This window comes from Lepus europaeus, chromosome 6, assembly GCF_033115175.1.
Source record: "Lepus europaeus isolate LE1 chromosome 6, mLepTim1.pri, whole genome shotgun sequence".
In the NCBI taxonomy this organism is placed as follows: domain Eukaryota; kingdom Metazoa; phylum Chordata; class Mammalia; order Lagomorpha; family Leporidae; genus Lepus; species Lepus europaeus.
The window spans coordinates 68,325,775-68,353,165 of record NC_084832.1 but is presented as its reverse complement, the minus strand read 5'-3'; the positions used below and the strand labels follow the sequence as shown (position 1 = coordinate 68,353,165).

The 27,391-nt window shown below is 39.6% G+C and overlaps 2 protein-coding genes across 2 annotated transcripts in view; one reads left to right on the top strand and one right to left on the bottom strand.

Moving 5' to 3' along the window:
- PROSER1 (proline and serine rich 1) overlaps positions 1 to 1,455 on the bottom strand; it is a 32,286-nt gene extending 30,831 nt beyond the window's left edge. The window contains exon 1 of the mRNA XM_062194337.1: positions 974 to 1,455. Within this exon, the coding sequence (XP_062050321.1) occupies positions 974 to 1,018 (45 nt within the window). The 5' untranslated portion in view covers positions 1,019 to 1,455. The remainder of the gene's footprint in view (positions 1 to 973) is intronic.
- Positions 1,456 to 2,166: 711 nt separating this feature from the next.
- NHLRC3 (NHL repeat containing 3) lies at positions 2,167 to 16,138 on the top strand. Its single transcript, XM_062194336.1, has 7 exons — positions 2,167 to 2,489; positions 2,860 to 3,012; positions 3,283 to 3,430; positions 5,419 to 5,619; positions 8,151 to 8,242; positions 11,549 to 11,661; positions 12,228 to 16,138. Exons 1-7 carry the CDS (start codon positions 2,406 to 2,408, stop codon positions 12,466 to 12,468), a joined length of 1,032 nt encoding a protein of 343 aa, XP_062050320.1. The 5' UTR covers positions 2,167 to 2,405; the 3' UTR covers positions 12,469 to 16,138.
- The last annotated feature ends 11,253 nt before the right edge of the window (positions 16,139 to 27,391 follow it).

The following is a 27,391-nucleotide window of genomic DNA, read 5'->3' as shown; positions in this document are numbered from 1 at the left end:
TTTAAAATGAAAAGTCAATAGTAACACTCATACTTAACTTATTTTTAAGGGATCAAGATGATGGAATGTTTTTAATCAATTGGTAAAGCCAGCAAAAGACATACTTTGATTGCTGACCAGAAATACGGATTTAAGTTGCCATCTTATGTGTTTCATCTCTGGAAAATGCCTTATTCTAGTCATTAGTATTTACTATGTGACATTCTGTCAACAGAAGGGAGGGATTATGCAAACTGACACTCTTTATCTTCCAAATATAGAAATCTGCTAGTCAATTCTCTCATCAGCAGTGAACAAAAATCAACTCACAATCTGACAAATTCTAAGTATACAATTAGTAAGCCACCATTGTATTTCACACTTTAATAGAACAAACTGGCTTTGCAAAAACAGATATTTGTTCAAATAAGAGCGCTGTCATCAAATATGAAAAACGGAGCATCAATTTGAAAATGAAAAGAAAAATTGTTAAAAAGACAGTAAAAGAGCAAAGCCAGATACAATTTTACTAATAACTTGATGAACTGAAATAAGCATCAGAGCACACGGTGTCGCTTCCTTTCTGGTCTGGCAAATGTCTGACGATTATGGAAATGCAAGTAAGTAGGAATCGCCTGGAAGGCCTAGGCCAGGCACCTGGTGTCCATGCAACAATGCCAGTTCCTTTCAGTCCAAATAGGTAACTTTTTTTTTTTTTTTTTTTTTTTGGTTTTTAATTGTTGCAGCCTGGTTCACTCCGAGAGTTAGGGTACATAACTTCCACCACACGGTTTCTCAAGTTCAGCGTTAACGTAACTTAATTTCTACTTGCAACACGAAATGCATCCAAGAATCGAATGCCTACACTCCACGTGAAAATGCAAACCAACCTGGCAATGCTACGACCCATATCCTGTGCAATCCACACACAGTACCTCCAAGAGAATAAACAGTAGAATCTCGTAGAATAATTGAAAGAATCTAGAATAATTACCTTTCTAATTTCATCCAGCACCGTTTCAAAGGACTTTTTGTCCATCTTTCCTACTTTCTCGAGGTTGTAAGCTACAATTTCAACTACAAAACGTCCATGTCTCGTCTGCTCTGCGGCCAGTAAAAATACTTATAGCGGGGGAGAAAAAAAAAAAAAAAAAAGACACCCAGAGCAAGAGAAAGGAGGCGAAGAGGTAGAGTATGGCAAAGTCCGCAAAAATTTCTAAAAACCGAGACTTAGAAAACTTTTTTTTTTTAATTACTAAAAACAAAAAACAGTCCCGTCAGACTTTCCTCAGCTTCTTACACAAAGCTTCAGGGCGCCTCGGGGAAGAGCCGGGTCCTCTGAGTGCCGCAGACAAGCCCGCGGGCTCGGTGGCCGGTGCTGAGCCTCCTTGCCCTGTCGCTGACGGCCCGGCACGGCCGGAGGATGCGCGTGAAGCCGCTTTCCCGGGTGCAGGCGCCAGGGAAGCAGAGGCACCTGCGCCCCGAACCCCGCGGGCTGCAGCGGGGAAGGCGCCGGCCTCCCGGCCCGTACCAGCGCCGCGCCGGCCTCGCCCTCACCGTCGCAAACCCGGACTCATGGCCCGGGTGGCGCTCCCCCCACCCCGGCCTCTGAGCCCGACTCCGGAATCCTGCAGCCCGGTAGCAGGCGGCCCGGCAGGCTCTTTGTTACCAGCAGCCGAGGTTTCCGGGAGCGGGCCGGCAGCCAGACAGCTTCGGAAGCCGGGCGAAGGGGGACACGGCCTCGCATAAGGGGACTCCCGAACACCGCAGTTCTGTAAACCGCCAGGCGCCTGCCGCGTTACCCCTACAGCCCCCACCAGCTCACGGGGACCTTCTCTAAAGCGCGTCGCGTCGCAGCAAAATCAACTCCGCGCCGCCAGCCTGGGCCGCTCTTTCCTTGGAGCCAGGAGAGGGGGCCTGATGTGGGAACATAGGCATCTACAACAGATGCCTGATACCTCCGAAGAGGATGTGGCTGAAGTCCGTCTCAGAGCCCAGAAGTCGTTTCTTTGAGTGTCACATCGTCTTTCAGACAGTAATTCCGTGTGCAATATGTTGATTGTTCAACTTGAATTAAAAGAATGACTTGCGAGCGGGTAAGGCATTTTCTGCGGGCGCCCCACTTTTTTTCTTAGTGGGCGGGACCGCCCAGAGGACGCGGAGGCGTGGTCACTGGGTCTACCAAAGCACCTGACAAGGGAGGCGGGGACCCGAGAACCTGCAGCGAGTTTGGGCTGGCGTGGCTGACTCTCGCCAAGATCTCCGCTCCGGTTCTTTCTCAAAACGCGCGCCTGCAGTGAGAGTGACCTGGAGGAAGGGGCTTGGGAAGGGCAGGGCCCCGGTGCAGCGACGAGGGGCTCGGGCCCGCTGCTGTCCCGGAAGTCCCCAGCCAACTGCGGGCGCTTCTCCTCCTACGCCGTCTGGTCATGGCGAGATTCTGGGTGTGCGCCGCCGGCGCCTGCGTCTTGCTTGCGTTGCTGGTTTTGCATTTCCACATCTGTGGTTCTCCGGTGAGCTGGATGGCGAGGCTCTGAATGACCGGCGGGTGTATTTGCTGGGGGGCGACGCCAGTCTTGGGCTCGGGCTCCCTCTCCACCTCTCCCGCTTGTCTCTGAGCGCTAGTTTGGATGCGGTCCATCGCCATTTCCTTGATTTCCTCTTTTTCCCCAGCTCCTACTCCAGCCTCAAGTAATCTGCAGGCTCGTATTGTGGTCGTCTCGGCCTTTAGATGGATAAGCAGGTTTCTTTGGAATGATCTCGGTCCGGCAATCCGGTTGTCGATGCATGCTGCAAATAAACACTGCGTACCCAAGCCCGCACCCCCTCTTCTTTTCCTACCTAGAGGGAAAACGAAATCTTAATATCCTGAATTTTCTTAAGGTTTTTAGGAAACTTTCTTTTCAAATTAACTGGAACGCTGAGGAAATTCTTTACCGGCTGGATGTGGGTTGGCCCAAGTATTCGGAATACTTCACTGGAACAACGTTTTGTGTTGCAGTTGACTCCCTCAATGGATTGGTTTACGTCGCCCAGGTAAATAAAACAGGGATTTATAGTATGTTTGAACACAGAGGAAGCCACATTCTTCCTGTTGCACTGGGCTGATTTTGTAACTTGTTTTTGGGTTGTTTTCAAGTCAGTAGTTTGGTTTTGAATGTGATATTGTTAGATTTTGGAAGGTGGTATTTTAAAAGTTACTAAGTTTGTCGATTAACCTTTAATTTCTGTTTCTCTAAGCCACAATAAAGATGACTGCTCCTTAGAGCCTACCCTATCTAAGCAGTTATTTTTGTATACCTTCAGAGAGGGGATAACATCCCAAAGGTATTAGTGTTCACAGAGGATGGATATTTCCTACGAGCCTGGAATTACACAGTTGACTCCCCTCATGGTATATTTGCAGCCAGTACACCACACGAACAGTCCATCTGGATCACGGATGTAGGAAGTGGTATGTGTAGTAATGTCTATTCAATTACCTTGCTAGAAATCACATCTTTGCCCCTGTTCTTGCTTGTACGTTTTAAAATCACAGTTGCCCAATCTAATTGCAATTTCCTTAATAGTTCATGATACAAGCTTGTCTGTAAAAATCTTCACATACTTCTGCAGAATCAAGAAGTTTAGCAAGAAGTCTAGTTATTTTGGTCTTTCTTTTAACTTGTTGAGGGACTTTTTTAAAGCATCTTTTATTCTTCTGATTAGAGAAGTCTGTGTCTCTTCTATGAAGCCAGATAAAACAGTGATCTTAGAAGCAAATGAATGCAATCCTTGGCTGTCATTTTCCTTCACCGTTTCTCTTTCGAGAGAGACTGAGATTGTTTTGTTGCCTTGAGCACAAATTTTGTATACATTGGTGTTCACATTTTTGAAATTCCACTGCAATATGTCTGAAATCTCCCCACCATCAAGTATTTTTAGTAGAAAGTGCTGAAATGATTGAATTTATAACTATGAAGAAAGTGTTCATAGAAGGCAGTTCACCTGTACTGTGGCTTAACACAGGCAGTACCACAGTCTGGTGTGACCTTAGGGACTCAGCATTAATGACTGTGACCCAGTTAAGCTCTTGGTTGAAGGACATTCTGCTAATTCAGATAGTACTAAAGAGGTCTCAAAAAAAAAAAAAAAAGAGTTTATGAGATCTCAGTTTTTAAGTAGTGCCTTTACCACATCTGTTCTCAGAACCCAAAAAGAGTTCTTGGTCTCAACTGATAACCCATTTATTTCAAGCAGTATTTTAGATGGTATGGTTCTTGTTAAAATCCTAGGTTATTTCTGAGTTCATTGCAATATTGTGATGAAATCTGTCTCTTCTCACTATTTATTTTTCAGAAGTACTGCTAAAGTCCTTTACTTTAATTCACCCCATTCCTGTGATTTTTTTTTTGTAGACTTCACTGATTGCCAGAAATAAAAACAGCACAGACGATATCCTCATTCTTTCCATTACAGCTTGTTTTCCAACCCACAGATCTGAAAATAGTTTTTATGTTTCTTCCCATTTTTCACAGGAATAAATGTCCTCTAATGAAAATATGACTGCAAGTCAGCCATTTAAAAAAACACATTATTTCCTGCTATTCTATCCCTTTTGCCAATCCTTCAGAAACTTTGGGGTTTACTTTCCTTAATAATATCATGTTCTCTCATGGCTATACACTTTATTTAGCTCAAACTTCAAAGAAAATACAATAATAAATACATGTTCAAAGTTAGACTTATAAGGCAAGCTGATTTACTTTATTGATGGTGAGCTCAGTGTTTCTAGTTCATCCTTTGAACACTTCTCAGTTTTTTTAATATGCCTTCATGTTGATTTCTATTAACTGCTTTATAATTTTTTATTTAATAACTTTCTACTTTATGCTTTTTCTTTCAAAATCATTGTAATTCAAAGAAATTTTAATGTAATTAATAAAATAAGACACTAATGATTAGGAAGATAATTTCCTTCCTAGGAAAGAAAAGTTAATGAGTTATTTGTTTCCACTGAGAGAAAAAATAGTTAAAAATTGGTAGTATAGAGAATTTTTTATTGACCTACTGATGTTTAAGATCTATTTGTAACTGAAGTAACACTTTCAAATAAAAGATCTTTTCTAAAATTCCCTCTTGATTTTCTTTAATAAGCAGTACTTGTTCAAGGGCAAAAGATTAAATAAGAAATTAGTGCATCTATAATTTGTTAACATGAGTTTTCTGTAGAATGTGTTCAATTATTTTCTTTTATTAGAATTTATAATCAGCTAATTTTGAAGTAGCTGAGACTAATTCATGAATGAGTTTGCCTGCAACATAAGAAGCTCTATTACCTGTCAGTTACAATATTTAATTATCTGAGCCTACTTGATTACTATTAATTCTGGCATATTTTTACTCCCAACTTACTTGAAAAATGTGACTATGCAATGGTGGTGTATATGCCTTTCTTTACAGGATCATATGGTCATACTGTTAAAAAATACAATTCCTTGGGTGATCTTGTTCAAGTCTTGGGTACCCCAGGGAAAAAAGGCTCCAGTTTGAATCCTCTGCAGTTCGATAATCCTGCAGAATTATATGTAGAGGACACAGGAGATATCTACATTGTGGATGGAGATGGAGGATTAAATAACAGGTTGATCAAATTGTCCCAAGGTAAGTGTGGCTTAATTCTGTATACTATTATAAGATTTATGTTTTTCAGATTGGATTTGATATTTGGTATAATATTGTAACAGTGTTGTATGTGAAACTATGTGTAAAGGGTAAAGTGTGTCATAAGGAGAAAACTAGAAGACAGGTGGGTGAGATTGGCAATAGTAATTGATTCTGATAACAAGCCTGCTTATTCTGCACCAAAAGCTAGGGGTTTCCTCTGAAAGGAATTGGAGGCAGTATGAGAATTTACAGTGATCTCAGGATATCAGTGGGCATCCTAACCAATCAAGAAAGAAGTTAGAAACCTAGAATCCCACCCTTAAGGCATTCTGGTCTGGCCAAAAAGCCCAGGGGAGCATTTCAGACATGGAAAGCCAAAACACTCTGGCAAAAAATGTTCTGCGTGAAGGATGTCTGTGGGTGAGACCCCAGTGGAAAAAAGTGACCACAAAGAAGGATGTACTTTTCTCTTAATGGAGGAGAGAACTTCCACTTTGCTTATGCTTTGTTGAGTTTGTGGGCCCAAAAAGCCTCCATAGCCTAGGCAGCTCATGTCAAGAGCTTCGGGTGGTCACTGACTGACATCATACATAAGAGTGTTAATTGTTAAATTAACAACAAGAGTCACTGTGCACAAACTTCCCATGCAGGACCTCTGTCCTAAAAGAGTTGGATTCTGAGATTTAGTAGTAAAACTTGTTCTCAAAGATTTACTTCATTTAGGGTATTAAGTGGAGGAGATTATTATGTCTCATTTATAGTTATTGTAAGAGCTCAGGAAAGATGTATCATTCTTGGGTTCTTTAAAAGTAATTAAGTTTCTAAAAAAAAAAAAGTCAAATTACCTTCAAGATGCAATGACTTTGAAAGCCCTTGTGTGGACTGTTGAGGAAAAGTTTTTTTGTTTTTTTTTTTTTTTCCTTCTCATACAAAGCATTGAACTCTTTACCTAGAATAGAGTTAGTCCTCTATAAATAAAATTATATGAAAATAGATCTTAGTAAAAAAAAAATAAGATGGAGAACAAGAGAGGGATGTGGAAGAGGGGTGGGAGAGTGGGTGGTAGGGCGGGTACTGTGGAAAGAATTACTATGTTCCTAAAGTTGTATTTATGAAATACATGCAAATTAAAGAAAGAAAGAAAAGAACCTAGAATCCCAGTGTCACGGATCCTGCAAGCTGATTGATAGCAAACGCTTTATTGCGTGCTCGACTCGGTGTTCTCAGTGGTATCAGTAGGTTCAGGTTCATTGTTATAGGTAAAACATTTAAACATAATCTATGGTATTGATTTTTCGAACAAATGGGAATTAGGAGAAGGAGAAACTAAATTAACTGGAAAAATAGGACAAGATACCGTGAAGGAAGTGTTTCTTAAGCTAGGTTGGTTTTGTTGGAAGAAGAGGGAGTTGGGCAGAGCATCCATGGAGGCTTTCTATCGCAAGTTCCTCAGAAGTCGTTAGCAGAAAAGTAGCTGAAAATACACTTTCTGGGCAGTGGAAAATAAGATTTGGAGTGCCCTTGAGAGCATGTATGAGGATTTTTGAAGCCCTATTTTTGCCCATAAAGTGTCTGAGGTGTTTTTAGTGGGACAGTGATGTTATGGAAGCTGAGTTTTTTTACAGAACTCAACACTGTGTCAGGATGTATTTCCGGGGACTGCCATGTAGAGGCTGTGATCTATTTATCACTTAGTAACTGGATTCAGTTGGTAACAGTTAAAGGGAGGTTGGGTGGAATAAAACAGGAATCCAAATAATTTTATGAAAGAAACAGTCAAATTTAAGAGTCAGATTGAATATGGAAATATTAATTGCCTGGGGCTGCCATAACAGATTGCAACAAATTGGATGGCTTGGAACAACAGGAATTATAGTTCTGGAATCCAGAAGTCGGAATCTGTGTGGCAGGCCATGTTTCCCCAACAGGCTCTAGGGGAAACTCCTTCCTTGGCTCTTCTAGCATCTGTAGTTCAGGGAGTCCTTGGCTAGAGGCAGCATAACTCCACCCTGCCTCTGTCTTCATATGGCCCCTTCTGTGTGCCTCTGTGTCTCAAACCTTCCACTTTTCTCTTGTAAGGATTTCCCAGCAAGGTCAGATGCTCAGGGACCAAGGGATAGCACTCTGCAAAAACTTTTGGAATGCCACAGTTCAGCCCCTACCATGGGGATTCAAGGAGACAGACAATAAAAACATAATGTTAGTGATCAATCCCAGTGAAACACCACAAGCAAGTTGGGAAGGAGAACCAGCTTGAGCGAGGGGGTGGCATAGCCCTAAACAACGGTTTGAAGCCGTCATGAAAACTTTCAGGTGAAGATGAAAGTAGATAAATTGCTTGAGGCAGAGGACTTTTCTAAGTGTAGGAATTAGGCAAATAAGTAGGTTCAAAAACCTGACGCCAGGAAAACTTAGTTAAATTGACCAGATATAGAATAGTTTTTCGCAGCTGTCTCCAAATGTAACATGCGAATGTATTAGACATTCTGTATGTCACTCTGACCGTATATTTTTTTTACCATTTATAGATTTCAGCATCCTTTGGCTGCGAGGAGAAAATGGCTCAGGGCCTGCTAAGTTCAACATACCTCACAGTGTTACAGTTGATTCAACTGGCCGGGTAAAAATACAATGTATCTAGATTGTGTGTCCGAATGTGTGTGTGTGTGTGTCTAGGTGTGTTGGGTCAGAGGGACACGTATATCTGGCTCATGGTTTACACTTACATATCTGAGCTTATATAGGTAGATCATGATGTACATTAGTAGGTATGTCTGGGCAGTTCCTGTGGGGCTGGGTATGTGCACATACTCTCTTACAGCTGTTTCAGTCTTGTAGTGAAGGGGTTTCCTAAATATGCAGAAATGAGCAAAATAGATATCCTGTATCTCTTAAAGAACCAAAGGAACAAATAATGGATTCAAACATGAAGTTACCTGGGAAACAGCTTTCCCTGCTACTGGAAAAACTGTGTTCAAATACAATTTCAGTTCTCAACAACAAAAATTGTCTTGGTCAAAAGGAAGGTGGGAGAGTTTAATTTTGGAAGCTTGGAAAAGACAGCCTCGTAAGCCGACTCATTCTCATCACTAGCTCCACTCTGGGGAGCAGAAAGCTTTAACCAACAAATTTCAGTCAATTTCTGTCTTTTCTACTATTACCTCTTTGCTTTTAATCACCTGCTAAGCATAGATATCACTTCTATCTTCCCCAAATCAAGCACCACAAAAATTGGTTTATATCAGTTTCTCCTTGTTTTTCTTCAGTGGTCTGCATTTCTCCCTTATGTAACTATCATGTTATGTTATAATCATTTAATTGTCCGTCTCCCTTAATAGTGTATAGGCTGTATGAGCTCAAGAACTGATTCTCTTTCATTTTATGTCTTAGTGCCTAACACCCAGTAGTCATAAGCATTCATTAATTGACTGAATGTCTTGATGCACAATGGGTACTTGCCTTCATGCCAGTAGACATTTTAATACTTTTCTTCTTCTGATTCTCAGCAAGCAACGTTCTAATTTGATTGGGCCTCCTTTGTTGACAGTGTTTTGATCACTAAATCCATTGCATCTTCCTCTCTACTATAGCAAGTTAACTGACCATGTGAAGTTTGTGTGTGAATTGGAAACTAGAAACTTAGCATGCAGACTTAGCACCTTACCTTATGGAGCTTGGTTAATTACTACTACTTGGAGCCAAGAGAAAAGGTCAAATTTCATAGCAGGCAAGACCTAGACACAGATTTGTAAGCAATGGTGAGGAATGGCTTTCTAAGAGGTCTTAGAGAACATTTGATGGGAGTTCACAGACATTACTAAGTGATTAAGAATGAGTATGTTAATTTCTATGTGTTTGTGCTTCTATAAGAACAGCACTGTCTGTGCATTTTATATGACTAACTCCTTCAGTCATCATGACAGCCCTATGTGAAAAGTTCATTCATTCAAGAGTTAAAGACTTCTTGTCCCTTAAACAAGATTTCTCATTATCAAAACCCATTGAGTGTTGACTAGAAAAGACACTGTTAAGCATTGCCAGTCATTCTTGGTGTATAAACTGGTTTTTTTTTTCTCATTGGTCATTTTTTTGAGACAGCAACCCTAAAATCTTCAAGGAAACTCACCCTTAGTAAAGAATCATACATCAGGAGGAGACCTTGAGAAACTACCTTAAGTAATCATCTGTAACATTTCTCAAATGGTATAATGAGTCTTTATTTGTTTCTTATTGGAGAGGAATTCAGTGGCTGCTAACATTCACAAGCCCTGGCAAAGATGTACATAGGGTTATCCTGAAGAAATAGCCTTTGGTTCCAGAAACTCAGCAAATCCTACGAGCCTGAAGGTGGGGGTGAGAGACATCAGAGTGAGAGCCCTCCTCTCCAGTAAGCTCATTCTTTCCTACCTCGACAACTCAGGCCATCATCATCAAAAAACATTTCATTTTGTTTATGTCATAGGTTGCATACATACAGTACGTGAAATGTCATTTATATTGAATCAGCGTCTTGTTTCACAACAGTAGTTCCTTAATAACTCATTTTGGCCTATTAACAAACCTGAAGTAAACCTATCAGGGCTGGCAGTGTGTTGCAGTGGCTTACTGTGAAGCTGACATCCCATGTTGAATACCAGTTTAAGTCCTGGCTTCCCTGCTTGCAGTATGGCTTCCTGCTAATATGCAGGAAGGCAGGAGAACATGCCCATCTACTTTGGCCCCTGTCAACCATGTGGGAGACCAGGGTGGAGTTCCTGGGTCCTTGGCTTCAGCCTGGTCCAGACCTGGCTATTGGGGCCATTTGGGGAATGAAACAGCAGATGGGCGATCTCTTTATCTTTCTCTCTGTCACTCTGCCTTTCATATAAATAAATAAATCTTTAAACTTATTTACCCTACTTTAGGTGTTATGAACTAGCCCAGCTTTCCTCCCTAAGTGATTTAGCACTTTGAACACGCCATGGTAATGGCAGGTATAGGTCTACTGAGGTTGCATGTGTAAAAGAATGAATGCTTCACTTCCCCCATTCTCCTGAACTCCTGAAGATGAACATTGCTAGTGTTTATTTTGTTGCCTGGCCCAACAATGGAGATGGATAGGACTCAACAGCACCATACTCAGTGAAAGGGAATGCTTGTTACTGGAATAAATACCTACTGAGCCTCTGCATTCTGGTGGAGTACTCCTGTTTGTTAGTTGCTCACACATTAACGTACACATGTAGTATACTGCAGGCTTCTGGTTAAGACAGATGGCCATTTATATTGTAGCTGTCCCACTTGACTGCATTTCAGATGTGGCGTTTAACCTTTCTGAACTTCAGTGTTTCCTCATCTGAGACAGGGGCCTTTAATACCTTCTTCCTTGCGATCCTCTAAGTTCTACATGAGATTATGTGTGTTCATTTTAGAAAAATCTAATGTGGATGAACTGGCCACCTAAAGTGGAAGGTATGGGAAACCAAAGAAACAGCAAATCCACAATGACACAGACTAATTTATCAGTGGACTCCTGGACAGAAGTGTGGTTTTTGGCAGCCTTAAGACATATGGGGCTCCAAGTTAAGGAAAGGAAGAGAGGATTTAATAGACAAAGTTGGCCCATTGCTAATCCAAGTATATCTGGACTTTCTTAAGAAATACCATTCTAAGCATTAGATAAGGGGCATTCCAGGGTCCTACCTGGCAAGAGAAGCCTGACCACTTACCTGTTGACCTGATTTACCCCAGTAGGGCTCCAATGACTTCCAGGGTTGCCGAAAGGGCAAGATGGCCATTGTGACCAAAATGGCTGCGCCATGTCAAGTTAAATCCCTCCCAGTGTGAAAACACAGACTCATTCGCTGCCTTTCATTTTTCTTTCCTTTCATATTCTGGATCTTTTCCAGTTGATCTTTTGTTTGTTTTGTTTTGTTTTATTTCTTAGGTATGGGTTGCTGACCGAGGAAATAAAAGAATCCAAGTGTTTGACAAAGAGACTGGGGAGTTGCTAGGAACATGGGATAATTGTTTCATACAAGAGGGCCCTTCTGCAGTCAGGTAATTGTTTCTTTGCATTTTGAAATGATGTTTTAGTCTATTTGTATTACTTCCTCTGAAGAGCCAGCTGGTATTTTAAAATAGTTATTGGTCAATTTAAGCAGAGGAAAATGGAAGAATACAAGAGAAATTTGATAGCTGATGTTTTACAATACCAGGTAAAGTGAAAACAACTACACTTCCAGTGTTCTATAGAATTCTAGTATCAGGAAAAAAAATGTATGCTAGTCCTCCCCTACAGTCTTTACCCTTGAGATATATTTGCTAAATTTTTAAACACATCAAAATCAGCCTGAGTCTGTAGTATCAACTACAGCCTAATACAACTTGTCCATTAGTTTTATTGTGTGTAGTATTATGGTGTTGATTTTTTTAAAGATTGAAAGTAATCTTTGGCCATTTCTACCACCACTTACTCCCTCATAAACAGATTTAGATCAAACTTAAATTCTCCTTAAATCATTCAGCAAGTAGGTGCCTCCTGTTATTTAGCACTGTAGGGAAAAAGAATGTTGATTGATGTTTATTTTGCATGAATTTATTATGTAAAACTTCTTTCTCCATAGATTTACACCTGATGAAAAGTACTTGATTGTGGCCCAGCTGAATCTTAGTAGGCTCTCAATTGTGGCAGCACCCCCTGTGGGAGACATTGGCCTGTGTTCTGTGATCAGCACAATCCAACTGGCAGATCAAGTTTTACCACATCTCCTAGAAGTGGATAGAAAGACTGGAGCAATCTATGTAGCAGAAATTGGAGCAAAACAAGTACAAAAGTATGTGCCTTGGAGTGGCTATGTTCTTTGATTTGGATCATAATTTTTTGTTTTTACTGTGGATCTTTCTTAGATTCTCAAATTTTATTAAGTGCTTAAAATGATATTCAAGCACAAGAATTTGTTTACATTTTCCTGATCTAGTATCAGATTTGTTTTTAATGTTATTAACAATCATGTTTTTATTGCCTTTCTTGGGACTTAGTCTTACTTCTAAGTGCATGAGGTTATTTAAAGGAAGAATTGTGGGAAGGTGTTTAGCCTAGGAGTTAGGACATCAGAGTATGTGCATTCAATCCTGGCTCCAGCTTCTGAATTAAGCTTCCTGCCATTGCAGAACCTGGGAGCCACAAGTGATGATTCAAGTGATTGAGTTCCTGCTACTTATATAGGAAACCTTGATTTCATTCCTGGTTCCCTGCTTTGTCCCCAGACCCAGACCAGCCCTGACTGTGCAGGTGTTGGAGAAGTGAACCCATAGGATGAGTACTTTCTCTTATCTGTTTCTCTTCTTGTTCTGTTGCCATTTGTCCGTGTCTATCTCTGCTTTCTTTGTCTCTTTGCCTGTCAAATAAGGGTGTAACTTAAAAGAATGAGGTCATAAAGAAGGACTACAATTATAAGCTAGTTATTTGCTCTGGTAAACAAATTCTCCCAGGTAAAACAGTAGGAACTAAAATGGGTTCACAGGATAATTTATTGAATGTCATGGAAACACCTGCTGATGTCCAGTTTGTTCAGCTTCCATAAAATGAACTCACTGAGAGAAAGTAAGTCAGGTGGGCTGTTGATTATTTTGAGTATCCACAGAGTACTAGATCCTGAAGATTCAAAGATGGAGAAGCAAATTTTGTGCTGTTTGAGTAGCCTACAGTGCACTGAGGAGACAAGCAGCATAGTGACAGCAACACGGGAGTGCAGTGGCACTTTCCAGAAGAGGAGCACTGCATTTGACCAAGGGACTCATGAAGACTTTATAGGACAAGTCTGAACTTGGACTTGAAAATTAAGGAGGAGTTTTTAGGGGACCAGGAGGAGAAAATGGCTTCCAAGTAGAGAAGGTATGAAGGCTATCAACTTGTGAGGATGAGCCATGCTTTTAGCCTTTGTTTTGAAGCCTTGCCTGGCTTTTTTGATTTGTTTTGTTTTTTAAAGATTTATTTATTTGGAAGTCATAGTTACAGAGGGGGTGGGGGGATGGAGAGAGAAAGAGAGATCTTCGATCCACTGGTCCACTTCTCAAATGGCCACAATGACTGGATCTGAGCCAGGCCAAAGCCAGAATCCAGGAGCTTCTTCAAGATCTCCTCCCTCTTTGATGCAGGGGCCTGAGCACTTGGGCTATCTTCCATTGCTTTCCCAGGCACATCAGCAGGGAGCCGGATTGGAAGTAGAACAGCTGGGACTAGAACCGGCACCCACATGGGATGCTGGCATTACAGGCAGTGGCTCAACCTGCTACTCCACAATGCTGACCAGCCCCCCTTGGCTTAGCAGAAACCTTTAAAATGCGAGGATGAACTGACTTATGCCATATGCCTAAGCACTTTACTGGAAGGAGTTCTTAAACATAACTAGAATGGTTTTCAAAGGTAGCAGTAAAAACAGGGCCTCTCCTCAGTGCTTCTTCCAACTTTAGTTTATTCCTGACATGTGTGTACCTCAGTGAAGTTTCAGGAGAGTTACTTGTATGGGGATGTGCCAAACACTTTGCACTATTGTGACTAAATATTTTCTGACTTTCTATTTCTACATTTTTCTCCTCTTGGTCTGAAGATTGGCTTCCCAATTAAAACCCTGTTTTTCCAGTTCTAGTTTGTTCTAGGTTTTGGTGGAACCTTGCTATATAGCAGTCTCTCACATCAGTCTTCCCCTTGCTCTACTGTAAATTGTGTAGCAGTTGAGAAATCTTGAGCTAACTTTGCTCATCACCTATGGTGGCTGGAGTCTACTTTCCAAACCAGAAAGAAGTTGTATGTTAATGCTTGGTCCAAATCTCAGTGTGGTTAGGAAGGGAAATCTATCCACAGAAAGCCCTATTCCTGTGTTCCTGAAAGGAATGTGCCACAAGTGGGCTAAGTTTTTTTCCAGTAGCATGGGAACATTGTGTTGTAAGGGTCAGATCTGCAATAGGTACATATGTGCCCTTTGAATCCCTGCTCCAGGTATATTACAGGACTTTTATTAATAAAAAGTTCCTCTCAGTGTGTTGTTTACCTGACACAAGGACCAGGTTGGCCTTAATTTTATGTTTATGGCTTTTTATAAGACACTTCATTTATGTAATTTATGCAGTTAAGATAAAAAAATAATTTGAGAGTTTATTTGTTGGAAAGCTAGGACAAGAAATGCAAGTGCCTCTGTGAAGGAATGTAGGTTAGACTGATTTTTTCATTTAAAAAATGTTTTATTTAATTTTGTTTTATACCAGATTTGTATAAAGCTTTCTGAAAATACTGTTTCTGTGTAACTTACGTGAAGTATTTATTTCATAGCATACTTGTAATCATAGTATTTTTTTCCTTTGGATTAATTGGTTAAATGAATAGGAAATATACTTTGTATTTAAAAAATATATAGATTAAAATTCTGGAATGAAAAGTCAATGTTATCCAATTCTCCAATTAAAGATTAATTTTATTGTTATAAAAACAGTTTGTAATTCCTTATTCCATTTAAGAATTTCAGCAATACTGGAATCACATGTGGTGCTAAGAAAATATCCCCATCTGCACACATCTGTGAAGTGTAAGCTGTTGTTCATCAATATCGCTAGATGTTGCTTGGACAGTTTAAACAGTGTGGCTGCCTTTGTGGTGGTGGATGGGTATACATGACAGTAATTAGTAGCTAATCGTGGTTAAGCATTAGAAGTGGAACCTCTTTATGCCTCTGCTTTCTAAGTCTGTTCTTGGGGTAGAAGAAGGGAGTATTTCAAAGGTAACTATAGGTATCTAGGCTCACCTCCACTATAAGATTAAGTCCATAAAATGAAATTTTGCTGATCATAGAAAACTTGGATACTTTCTGAGTAAACAAAGAGGATCCATATAATTTGTGCTTAGGTCACTTGACAGGGTAAATGAATGCTATGATTTGAGTCGCAGCTCTACTCCCTATATCAGCTTCCTGCTAATGTGACATCCTGGGGGACAGAATATGGCTCAAGTAATTGGGTCCATGCCACCCACATGAAGAGTTCCCAGCTCCTGATTTTGGCCAGGCTCAGCCTAGGCTGTTGTAGTTATTTGGGAAGTTAGCTAGTGGATGGAAAATCTCTGTTGCTCTGCTTTTCAAATAAAATAAAAGATTGCCTCAAGCAGTGTGGCTGTAAGGCTTAGAGGGTAACATTCTAACTTTTGTTTTACCTTTACTGGTTTTAAATGTTTTTGAATTTGAGAGCAAGATAACTTGGAAAGCCAGCATCAACGCTGGAACTTTTAGGGCTTATGTTGTGGAACAGCAGTTTAAAAGGCTACTCACAATGCCAGCATCCCATATGGGCATCAGTTTGAGTCCTGGCCACCCTACTTCCAATCCAGGTCTCTGCTAATGTGTCAGGGAAAGCAACAGAGGATTGCCCGAGTACTGCCCCTTCCCACCCACATGGGAGATGCAGAACAAGCTCCTAGCTTCTACATTTGGTCTGGCCCAGCCCTGGCCATTGTCGCCATTTGGAGGGTGAACCAGGGATGGAAGATCTCTTTCCTTCTGTTCCTCTTTCATTTTGTAACTCTATCTTTCAAATAAATAAATAAATCTTTAAAAAATTCAAACTGGAAATCTCAGATTTTTACTTCTTAACTCACCAAAATATATATCATATCATAAAAATAAACCATGTCCTATATTTATATAGCTTTGTTTCATTCTCTGCTATGTATTTTCAGCAAGAAAAAAAAAATTTTTAAAAACTTTTTTAAAACAGTAAATAAGGCTAATTTCATTCAACAAAAGGTTATGAGACAACAGAATTGTGAAGGTGTGTACTTAAGCGTTTCTCTGCCGTAGAGGTGTGCTACCTAGTGGGAAACAGCCTGCTGAGGTCACTGCCTTTTGGTACTTTTGGGAGATGCTGTTGTTTTGGAACTTACATTGTGTTACATTCTTGGTACAACAGAGGGCAGTAGAGCGCTGCTTATGATAAGCATTTCTTGAAATCAAAAGGGCAAATGTTGACCTGTATACTTGGATTTTTTTTTAATTGAAACTACATTATTAATCAGACTTCTTTCTGCTTTTTCTGGAGCTTGCTTATGTCCTAAGGAAACTGACTTATAGATGACGTATTTTCCAAGTGGTTTTGGACATTTTTACTGCTTGATTGAACTTTTCTACATTTTAAGAGTTTAAACTCTTTCAGTAATCCAAACTATAAGCAGAAGTGAATAACTCATTTTAAACAGAGGTGGAACTGTATTCTGAATATGTGAGTTTTGCGCAATAAAAAACACATTCATATTGCAGGAATTATTTTCTTCCTCACTAGTTTTTTTTTTTTTTTTTTTTTTTTTAAAGATTAAGACTGTTTGTTTGAAGGGCAGATTTATGTATATATAGAGAGAGACCTCCCATCTGCTGGCTCACTCCCCAAATGGCCACAATGGCCAGGGATGTGCCAGGCTGAAGCCAAGAGCCCAGAGCTTCTTCTAGGTATACCAAGTGAATTCAAGCACTAGGGCCATCTTTTACTGCTTTCCCAGGTGCATTAGCAGGGAGTTGGATAGAAGTGGAGCAGCTGAGTCTCGAACCAGTACCCATGTAGGATACCAGCATTGCAGGTTGAAGCTTAACCCACTATGTCGCAATTCTGGCCCCTTTTTCTCATTTTTAAGCAATTTTGCCTTGTGCTTATTGATTATTTTATAAATAAGGAAAATAGATTATTTACAAAGAAGCTGAGTCATTTCTCTACCAGGCATTTATCCATAGAGTCTGTGCATTTATATAGTAAAATGCCTCTAAATATTTAATGACAGGCCGGCATCGTGGCTCACTTGGTTAATCTTCCACCTGCGGCTCCAGCATCCCATGTGGGCGCTGGGTTCTAGTCCCGGTTGCTCCTCTTCCAGTCCAGCTCTCTGCTATGGCCCAGGAAGGCAGTGGAGGGTGGCCCAAGTGCTTGGGTGCCTACACTCACATGGGAGACCAGGAGGAAGCACCTGGCTCCTGGCTTCAGATCGGTGCAGCGCCAGCCTTGGCGGCCATTTGAGGAGTGAACCAAGGGAAGGAAGACCTTTCTCTCTGTCTCATTTCACTGTCTGGCTCTGTCAAATAAAAAAAAAAAAATACTTAATGACATGCAGGTGCTACTTTTTGTATGTAAGAAATGAATACAATTTGAGCAATGAGAAACAACAATTCTGAAAACCTTTATCTCTTACATTGTAACCAATGAGATAGTGTTATGATTTAATTTTGTTAAGATTTAATTGAATTGTAATTTAAATACATTTAAATATATTACATTTAATTTAAATGCATTGTAATGTATGAAACAAGCATGTCCTAATACACTTGAGTCTTTTGAATAAATTCTTTTTTTTTTTTTAAGATTTACTTTATGTATTTGAAAGACAGACTTACAGAGAGAGATGGAGACAGAGAGAAAGGTCTATCTGCAGGTTTATTCCCCAGATGGCCACAACAGTTGGAGCTGCACCAATTCAAAGCCAGGAGCCAGAAGCTTCTTCCAGGTCTCCCACATGGGTACAGGGGCCCAAGGATTTGGGCCATCTTCCGCTGCTTTCTCATGCCATAGCAGAGAGCTGGATCAGAAGAGGAGCAGCTGGGACTAGAATCAGCATGTGTATGGGATGCCAGTGCTTTAGGCCAGGGCTTTAAGATGCTGTGCCACACCACTGGCCCCTCAAATAAATTCTTTTTTTTTTTCATTTATTAAACTTTTATTTAATGAATATAAATTTCCAAAGTACAGCTTATGGGTTACAATGGTTTCCCCCCTCCCATAACTTCCCTCCCACCCACAACCCTCCCCTTTTCCACTCCCTCTCCCCTTCCATTCACATCAAGATTCATTTTCAATTCTCTTTATATACAGAAGATCAGTTTAGTATATATTAGGTAAAGATTTCAACAGTTTGCCCCCATATAGCAACACAAAGTAAAAAAAATACTGTTGGAGTACTAGTTATAGCATTAAATAAGAATGTACAGCACATTAAAGGCAGAGATCCTACATAATATCTTTTTTAAAAATTAATTTTCTATGCCATTTCCAATTTAACACCAGGTTTTTTTTTTTTTTATTTTGAATTCTCTTTATATACAGAAGATCGATTCAGTATATAATTAGTAAAGATCTCATCAGTTTGTACCCATGCAGAAACACAAAGTGTAAAAATACTGTTTCAGTACTAGTTATAGCATCACTGCACATTAGACAACACATTAAGGACAGATCCCACATGAGATGTAAGTACACAGTGACTCCTGTTGCTGACTTAACAATTTGACACTCCTGTTCATGGCATCAGTAATCTCCCTAGACTCTAGTCATGAGTTGCCATGGCTATGGAAGCCTTTAGAGTTCGCTGACTTTGATCTTATTCCGATAGGGTCATAGTCAAAGTGGAAGTTCTCTCCTCCCTTCAGAGAAAGGTACCTCCTTCTTTGATGGCCCCGTTCTTTCCACTGGGATCTCACTCACAGAGATCTTTCATTTAGGGCTTCTTTTTTTTCTTTTCCATGGTATCTTGGCTTTCCATGCCTACAATACTCTCATGGGCTCTTCAGCCAGATCCGAATGCCTTAAGGGCTGATTCTGAGGCCAGAGTGCTATTTAAGACATCTGCCATTCTATGAGTCTGCTGTGTATCCCACTTCCCATGTTGGATCCTTCCCTCCCTTTTTGATTCTATCAGTTAGTATTAGCAGACACTTGTCTCAAATAAATTCTTTAAAAAGGTAAATTAACTTGAATGTGTCACAAGTTGCTTTCATAATCTTCTCAGTTGTCAGTATAATTCCCAAGAAAGAAAACTTTAGAAACATGGCCCAAATTCTCAGGTCTGTACATAACCAGAATTGGTTACTATAATTCTTCTGAATATATTTTCACTGTACGGTATTTATATACAGATTGTCAGTTACCAGAGTTAAACATTTTTATAATACTTTTCTTCACAGGATATGAAAAACATTTTAAATATTTTTATATTTACTGTATTTAACTAAAATATTCATTTTTGCATGAGTGCTTAGAACTAATTATAGTCTTATATTTTTAATCTACATTAACTTTTTGAAATCTATCCAATTTTTACTTTGTAGGCTACATGTACATGTGTATGCCAGTGCATGTACATGTCTGTAACTATAGATATACACATCAAGAGCATTATGCCCAAAATAAGTCAGAACAGCTGGATCCTAACAATTAGTTTATACTTAACATGGCTAAGTATAAGTCCTTTATATATGTATATTTTATATATGTATATAAACGTGTATATGTGTGTATATAAATATGTATGTATGTATGTATGTTCATGGAAAGGTCTTCCTTCTGTTGGTTCACTTCCCAAATGGCCGCTACGGCCAACACTGCACTGATCCGAAGCAGGAACCAGGTGCTTCTCCTGGTCTCCCATGCGGGTGCAGGGCCCAAGGACTTGGGCCATCCTCCACTGCCCTCCAGGGCCACAGCAGAGAGCTGAACTGGAAGAGGAGCAACCGGGATTAGAACCTGGGGCCCATATGGGATGCTGGTGCCGCAGGTGGAGGATTAACCAAGTGAGCCATGGCGCCAGCCCCAGAAACAAAGTATTTTAAAAAAAATTTTTGAAAAATTAATTAGTCAAAATATTACAAGTCCGGTTAAGAAAAGGCTTGTTGCCATCTTAGGCAACGTTAATGTAAATATAAAGTAAGTTCCATAGACAGGAGAACATGTGCACCTGGTAAACAGATCTGCAGTGCTCAGTTTCCTTTTGGATGCTACAATTTAAGAGACCCCCTCCAGACTATTTAATGCAGGTGACTAAAGTGACATGGTGTTTAGGAATGATTCCTGAGACCTTCAGAAAGTGTTCTTGCAGTAGAATGTACAGACATATTGAGCTTTCTCCAGAAACAAGACTGGGCAGAAATAACAATGCCAGTTGGTTCAGCCCAATAAAAGAACCCTGTAACAGAGTTGTCTAGCAGTAGAATGAGCTATATTGATTCTGGATGTGTAAAACATGGTGATTTGGAGTATAGAATCCAGAGTCAGGTCAGTCTGAATTCTGATCTGGAACATTGCTGCTTACTTGTGCTGAGTGGCTCGGTATCATTTTTTTCTCACTTGTGAAATGGAAAAAATAGTATTTTCCTCATGAGATTATTATGAATACAAATATGATCATGCATGCCAAGTACTAAGTCTGGTCCATGAGACACAGTACACATCAAAAATGTGAAGAGATTCATTTGCGATGTGTAAGGCAGACGAGCAGACATGCCGCCTTTGGAGCAGTGTCATGGATTGGTTGAATGTGAAACCAGATGGCCTTCCCTTCTCCTGTAATTCTGTGTTTAGTTATATTATTGAATGTCAGTGTCCCTTACTTTTTAATAAGCTTTTCAAAATTGTAGATCCTGTGCCTTTCTTCAACAAATTTAGATTCCTATGTTAAATTCGTCCCATGAATTTATTAGTTATTTCTCCTAGAGTAGGACTTTTTTTTTCCATGTCTAATTTATTGGTGGTGGTGGTACAGGGTAAAGGTATCAATTCTTTCCATGTAGAGTGTATCTGTTTACCTCAATAGACTAGACTTAATGGAAATAAACTTTATTTAATTAGCTGTTACAGATATTTATAGTTTCTGGGTATATAAGCATGAAAATAAAAATTTGCATCTCTCAGTAGTGTTTGTAGTATTTTATTTTAAAATTTTTATTATAGTGGCTACACTATTCAGAACAATGTTGAATATTGGGATGGGGATATACTTAGCTTCTGATCTGAATGGTGATGTCAGTTCTTCATCAATTACTAATGACGTTTACTGTTTAGTTTTGATAATTTTCATACTTGTATTTTTATCATAGAATTTTATTAAGAAGAATCACTTAATTTGTTAAATTGACCTTGACACTGATATATATGAAATGTTGTTGTAATTTATGTTAGAGGTTTTTTTCCTTGGGTTTATTATTGGAAAAAACCTTACTTGGCCATAATATCATGCTTAGAACTTGTATTCTTTAAATGAAGAGGGCAGTAGAGATCTATTCATACACAATTTAGTATGATACATCCATTTCTAAAAGGAATTTGAGTTTTCTTACAATAAAATATATAGAGTACTTAAATGAAAAATAGTAATGTCAAAAATTATATGATTGGTAGAGAAAATACATTATTTCAAAACTTGAAGTAATTACAAGTTATGCATTAAATTATTCCTTAGTCTTATTGTAACCATAGCAAAGAAGGAAGTATATATATAATTCTTACTTTATCAAAGGAAATTCTTTTAGAAAGCACTGTCCTATAGAAGTGACAAGGCTCATATTCTGTATCTTTCCTTATCTCAGCTGTTCAATAAGGTAGCCTGTAGCTCAGGTAGTTATTGAGCGTTTGAAACATACATTGCATATCTGAGGAACTGAGTTTCTTACCATATTTTTAATTTAAGTAGTTAAAATTGACTACTTGCTATTGTATCAGATAGCATAGAAAGTGAATCTAGGGTTTCATAATGAAAACCAATTTGTTTTCACCCAACTTCCTTGCATAATTTTCCTTCTGTCAACCTGTTAAGGTCATGGATATTCCAGATTCACTTTCCTGGAGTTGTAGCTATTTAGTTTTTAGGTTTTCACCATGTGACTCTCACCACATGTGAGCCCATTGGGATGGCCACAGAGAGGAAGAACCAAGAACCTTCTCAAAATAATCTTTGGGTGTGAACCAAAATAAGTTTTTGAATTACCATGACTGTGTATAAAACAACACACTTCTTTACCTATTGAGTTCCTGCTGAGCAAATTTTAGAACGTTTTAAGAGAATGTGATTATCTGATAGCCACTTTGCCTCTACACAGAGTTCTAATTCCAAGTTAACAACCCAGAGTGCTGCTACAGAAATATGTTACTGAACAAATTGAGCTTCCTCCAGGCCTCCCTCACAGGTGCAGGGGTCCAAGCACTTGGACCATCTTCCGCTGCTTTCCTAGGCCATACATAGCAGAAAGCTGGATCGGAAGAAGAGCAGCCAGGACGTGAACCAGCACCCATATGGGACACAAGTGCCACAGGCTCCCACAGATTACTTTTTTAAAGTTATATTTTTAATTTTGGGTTAAATTAATATACATTTTTATGGATTTCAGCACAGTGTTTCAGCACATACATACACACACACACATATATGTATATATGTGTATGTACTTCAAGGAATTCTGAACTCCTTGGCAGTCACACCCAGTAAAGGAAAGGGGGGAAATTATCCTGGAATGCAGCCCTCCCTAGCAAACTTCTTTGTGCTGCTTCCTTCCACTCCCTTTTCCCCATTTCTGCCTTTCTGAAAGCCACTGCTGTCTAGACTGCCAAGCAATTTGGAATAGAATTATTTTAAATATGAGAATTCCACTGGTAAACATTCTAAAATTGATGATCTAGTTAGGAGTCTGATTTTTCAAGCCATGTGTCCTTGAAGCACATTCTTCACGTCGCCTCCAGGGTTCCACTTTCTCCTGGACTTCCATTTCCCTCAGTGATTCTTTCCTAATGTCTTTATTTATGGCGGCTTCTGTCTTCCTGATTTCCAAGTGCTGGAGTGCCTCAGGGCTCTGCGCTTGTTCTGCTCTCTAGCTGCACTCATCCCAGTGCATCCAGTCCAGTGAAACTGATTGCCATCCAAATGTTAATGACTCTCAAATTAACATCAGTGGTTCAAAGTGCTCATCTGTGCTATGAACTTGAATAGACAATTACCTCCTTGACATTTCCACTTGGAAATAGTTGTTTCAAACTTAATATGTCCAAAATAGATACTTGATCCCTTTCTCCGCATCTCAAATAGAATTGTGCCACCATTTGTTTACCTGACTGCTCTTCTACCTACCTGGAACAGCCTTACTCCTCATCTGTACTTGGCTTAATCCATATATTTAAGTTCTGCTCAGATACAACCATTTCAAAGGCCAACAAAAGTTAGCAGCCACCAGCAACTGGAAGTGGAAATGAATTCTTTCCTAGGTTACCCAGCAGGTTGAGAGTAGAACTGCCTGGGCCTTGCTTTTGGCTCCATAACAACTTCAGTGTTATGAAAGAGTAAATTCAGGTTGCCTTAAGTCACTAAATTTGAAGTAATTTGTTACAACAGCCATAGGAAACTACTATAGTTTTGGTTCCTGGAAATTAGGTGCTACTGTGGCATACACCTGAACATGTGGATGTGTCTTTGACATTGTATAATAGGTAGAGTCTGGAAGACTTCTGAAGGGCATAAGAAAAAAGAAAGCTAGGTTGCCTTAACACTGTCGGTTGATGTACAGAAGTTAAAGGTGCTGCTGGTGAGGGCAAAATAGGAGAAGAGATGAGGAGCATATTTTTGGAAAATGGAAACATGTTTTCAATATAGAGTGGGAACAAACACAAGAGTAAATCATAACAGAATAATGTCTCAAATTGATTAAAGAAGAAAAAGTCAACCTAGAATTCTATCTCCAGCAAATTTGTCTTTCATAAGTAAATGTAAATACAGACATCTCAAGCAAACCAAGTGGAATATGAGGTTTAAAAAAATCTTTTAAAATTCATAGAAATGCATATTATGAGAAAACTATGCATGGATTTCCAAAAAAAAATTTCACCGTAGTATACTTATCTTTTAAAATATCTTTTTCATTTATTTTTATTTGAGATGCAAAGAGAGAATGTGAGACATAGATAAATACAGAGCTCTCATCTGCTGGTTCACTCCCCAAATGCCAGTAATGAGTGGACTGGGTCAGCTGAGAACCCAGTCCAGGTCTTCCACATGAGTGACAGAGATCCTTCCACTTGACCCACCACTGCTGCCTCTTAGGCAGATTGCTCCCACCCTGGGTCTGTATTATCAGGAAGCTGGAATCAGAAGCAGAGCCAACACTCAAACCCAACCACTCTAATAATGGGTTCAGGTATCCTAACGATGTCTTAACCACTAGGACAAAAACGCACCCTAAAATAAATTTATCTTTTAATTCCATTTTCATACAAACTTCTTGAAGAACCCTCATATTCACTGCCATCAAATTTGTACTATAAGATATATTAAATGAATATATTTGGGATGAAAAAAAAATGATACCAGTTGGAAAAAAGACCCACAATGATAAATTTATGGTTGAAGAGAAAAGACTTTTCTTTTAAAGATAAATGACTAATAAAAACTAACAGTAATGGCTTGATTAGTAAAATGAATAACACTGATATATAATATAGAAGTAAAAACAATGATGAAAATATCACAAATGATCAAATGTGGAAAATGAAAACATAAGAATAAGAGAAGGGACATATCATTCAAAAGTATGCTGACAACTTACAGTGGGTTGTTGTCAATGATAGTTCTACCAATCAAAAACTGAAAACAAAAACAGATAATTAACTGATAGAAGAAGACAAAGTGTATAGACATAGTATACAAATAGTCAATTTCAAAAGAAGCTGGAGAATAGATAAAAGGAACAAAGGATAAATAAATAAATAAAAAAGGATAAATAAATAAAACAATAGGATAAATAAAAAGCATAATAAGACCTAAAGCCAGTCATATTAAATATTATGTTAAATGTAAATGATTTGATTGCTCCAATGAAATTCAGCAACAGGGCGGAGCCAAGATGGCGGATAGTGAGGACGTGTGCCTTAGTTTGGGAAAATAAACTTTCATAAAAGCGGAATTACTGTAGCATCAGGAAAAAACTCAAGAAAAAAACTGCAGAGGAATCGCTTCCGGATCTTGTGGAGGAAACACAGAGGACTTACAGGGAACCCACCGCGTGGAAAACCAACCGAGACAAGCCGAGCGGCAGCGGCGGGAGAGGAGGCAGAGCCACAGAATCTCGCCAGCGCGGGAACGGAGGAGGGTAAGAAAGACAAAAGACCTGAGAAGTCCGAGACATTGGGGGGAGGGGGAACAGAGGCCTCTCCCTTCACTCACCAAGCAAAACAAAGAGCACCGCGATTTTACATATGTAAAGCTCAGCCAAACTCAGTATCTTTAGCGAAACTGGAGAACACATTGAGGGCTGCATAAACTCTTTGTGTGGCCCCAGGGGTAGATCAAACGAATACTCACAGAGGCTAGATTTCAACTACCCTCAACTCCACTCCCAACTGAGTCAAAAAAAAAAAAAAAAAAAAAGAGAGAGAGAGAGAGAGAGAGCGTCCCAGCAAGGAGCAAATAATCTGGGAGAGTCGCTCTTTACACAGCCTTAAACCTCAAGAAACAAGCATAGCTCTCTGGCCATACCCATCACAGCCCCTAAGGCTCCAACAAAACAGACAGCTCACTTAGAGGCATAGTATAACGAGAGAAAAAAAAAAAAAAAAAAAACAAAAACAAAAACACCACAAATTATCTCTAACTTGCCAAGCGGGAAAGGAGGAGGGTAAGAAAGACAAAAGACCTGAGAAGTCCGAGACATTGGGGGGAGGGGGAACAGAGGCCTCTCCCTTCACTCACCAAGCAAAACAAAGAGCACCGCGATTTTACATATGTAAAGCTCAGCCAAACTCAGTATCTTTAGCGAAACTGGAGAACACATTGAGGGCTGCATAAACGCTGTGTATGGTCCCAGGGGTAGATCAAACGAATACTCACAGAGGCTAGATTTCAACTACCCTCAACTCCACTCCCAACTAAGTCAAAACAAAAAAAAAAAAGAGAGAGAGAGAGAGCGTCCCAGCAAGGAGCAAATAATCTGGGAGAGTCGCTCTTTACACAGCCTTAAACCTCAAGAAACAAGCATAGCTCTCTGGCCATACCCATCACAGCCCCTAAGGCTCCAACAAAACAGACAGCTCACTTAGAGGCATAGTATAACGAGAGAAAAACAAAAACAAAAACAAAAACAAAAACACCACAAATTATCTCTAACTTGCCAAGCGGGAAAGGAGGAGGGTAAGAAAGACAAAAGACCTGAGAAGTCTGAGACATTGGGGGGAGGGGGAACAGAGGCCTCTCCCTTCACTCACCAAGCAAAACAAAGAGCACCGCGATTTTACATATGTAAAGCTCAGCCAAACTCAGTATCTTTAGCGAAACTGGAGAACACATTGAGGGCTGCATAAACGCTGTGTATGGTCCCAGGGGTAGATCAAACGAATACTCACAGAGGCTAGATTTCAACTACCCTCAACCCCACTCCCAACTAAGTCAAAACAAAAAAAAGAGAGAGAGAGAGAGCGTCCCAGCAAGGAGCAAATAATCTGGGAGAGTCGCTCTTTACACAGCCTTAAACCTCAAGAAACAAGCATAGCCCTCTGACCACACCCATCACAGCCCCTAAGGCTCCAACAAAACAGACAGCTCACTTAGAGGCATAGTATAACCAGAGAAAAAAAAAACAAAAACAAAAACACCACAAATTATCTCTAACATGCCAAGCAAGAAACATAGAAGCGGAGCTACCAAGAACAAGGAAGGCACTATGACGCCCCCAAGTGAACAAGACATGCCAATGCAAGATTATGAAGATGAAGAGATAGAGCAAATGCAAGAAGCAGATTTCAAAAAATTCACAAGAACATTAAGAAGTTCTCAAAAACAAATTCTTGAACTACAGAAATCCTTAATGGACAAGATAGAAAATCTCTCCCGTGAAAATGAAATATTAAGGAGGAATCAAAATGAAATGAAACAACTAGTGGAACAGGAAATTGCGATAGTGAAAAAAAACCTCAATGAAATGAAGAACTCAATAGATCAAATGGCAAACACATTAGAGAG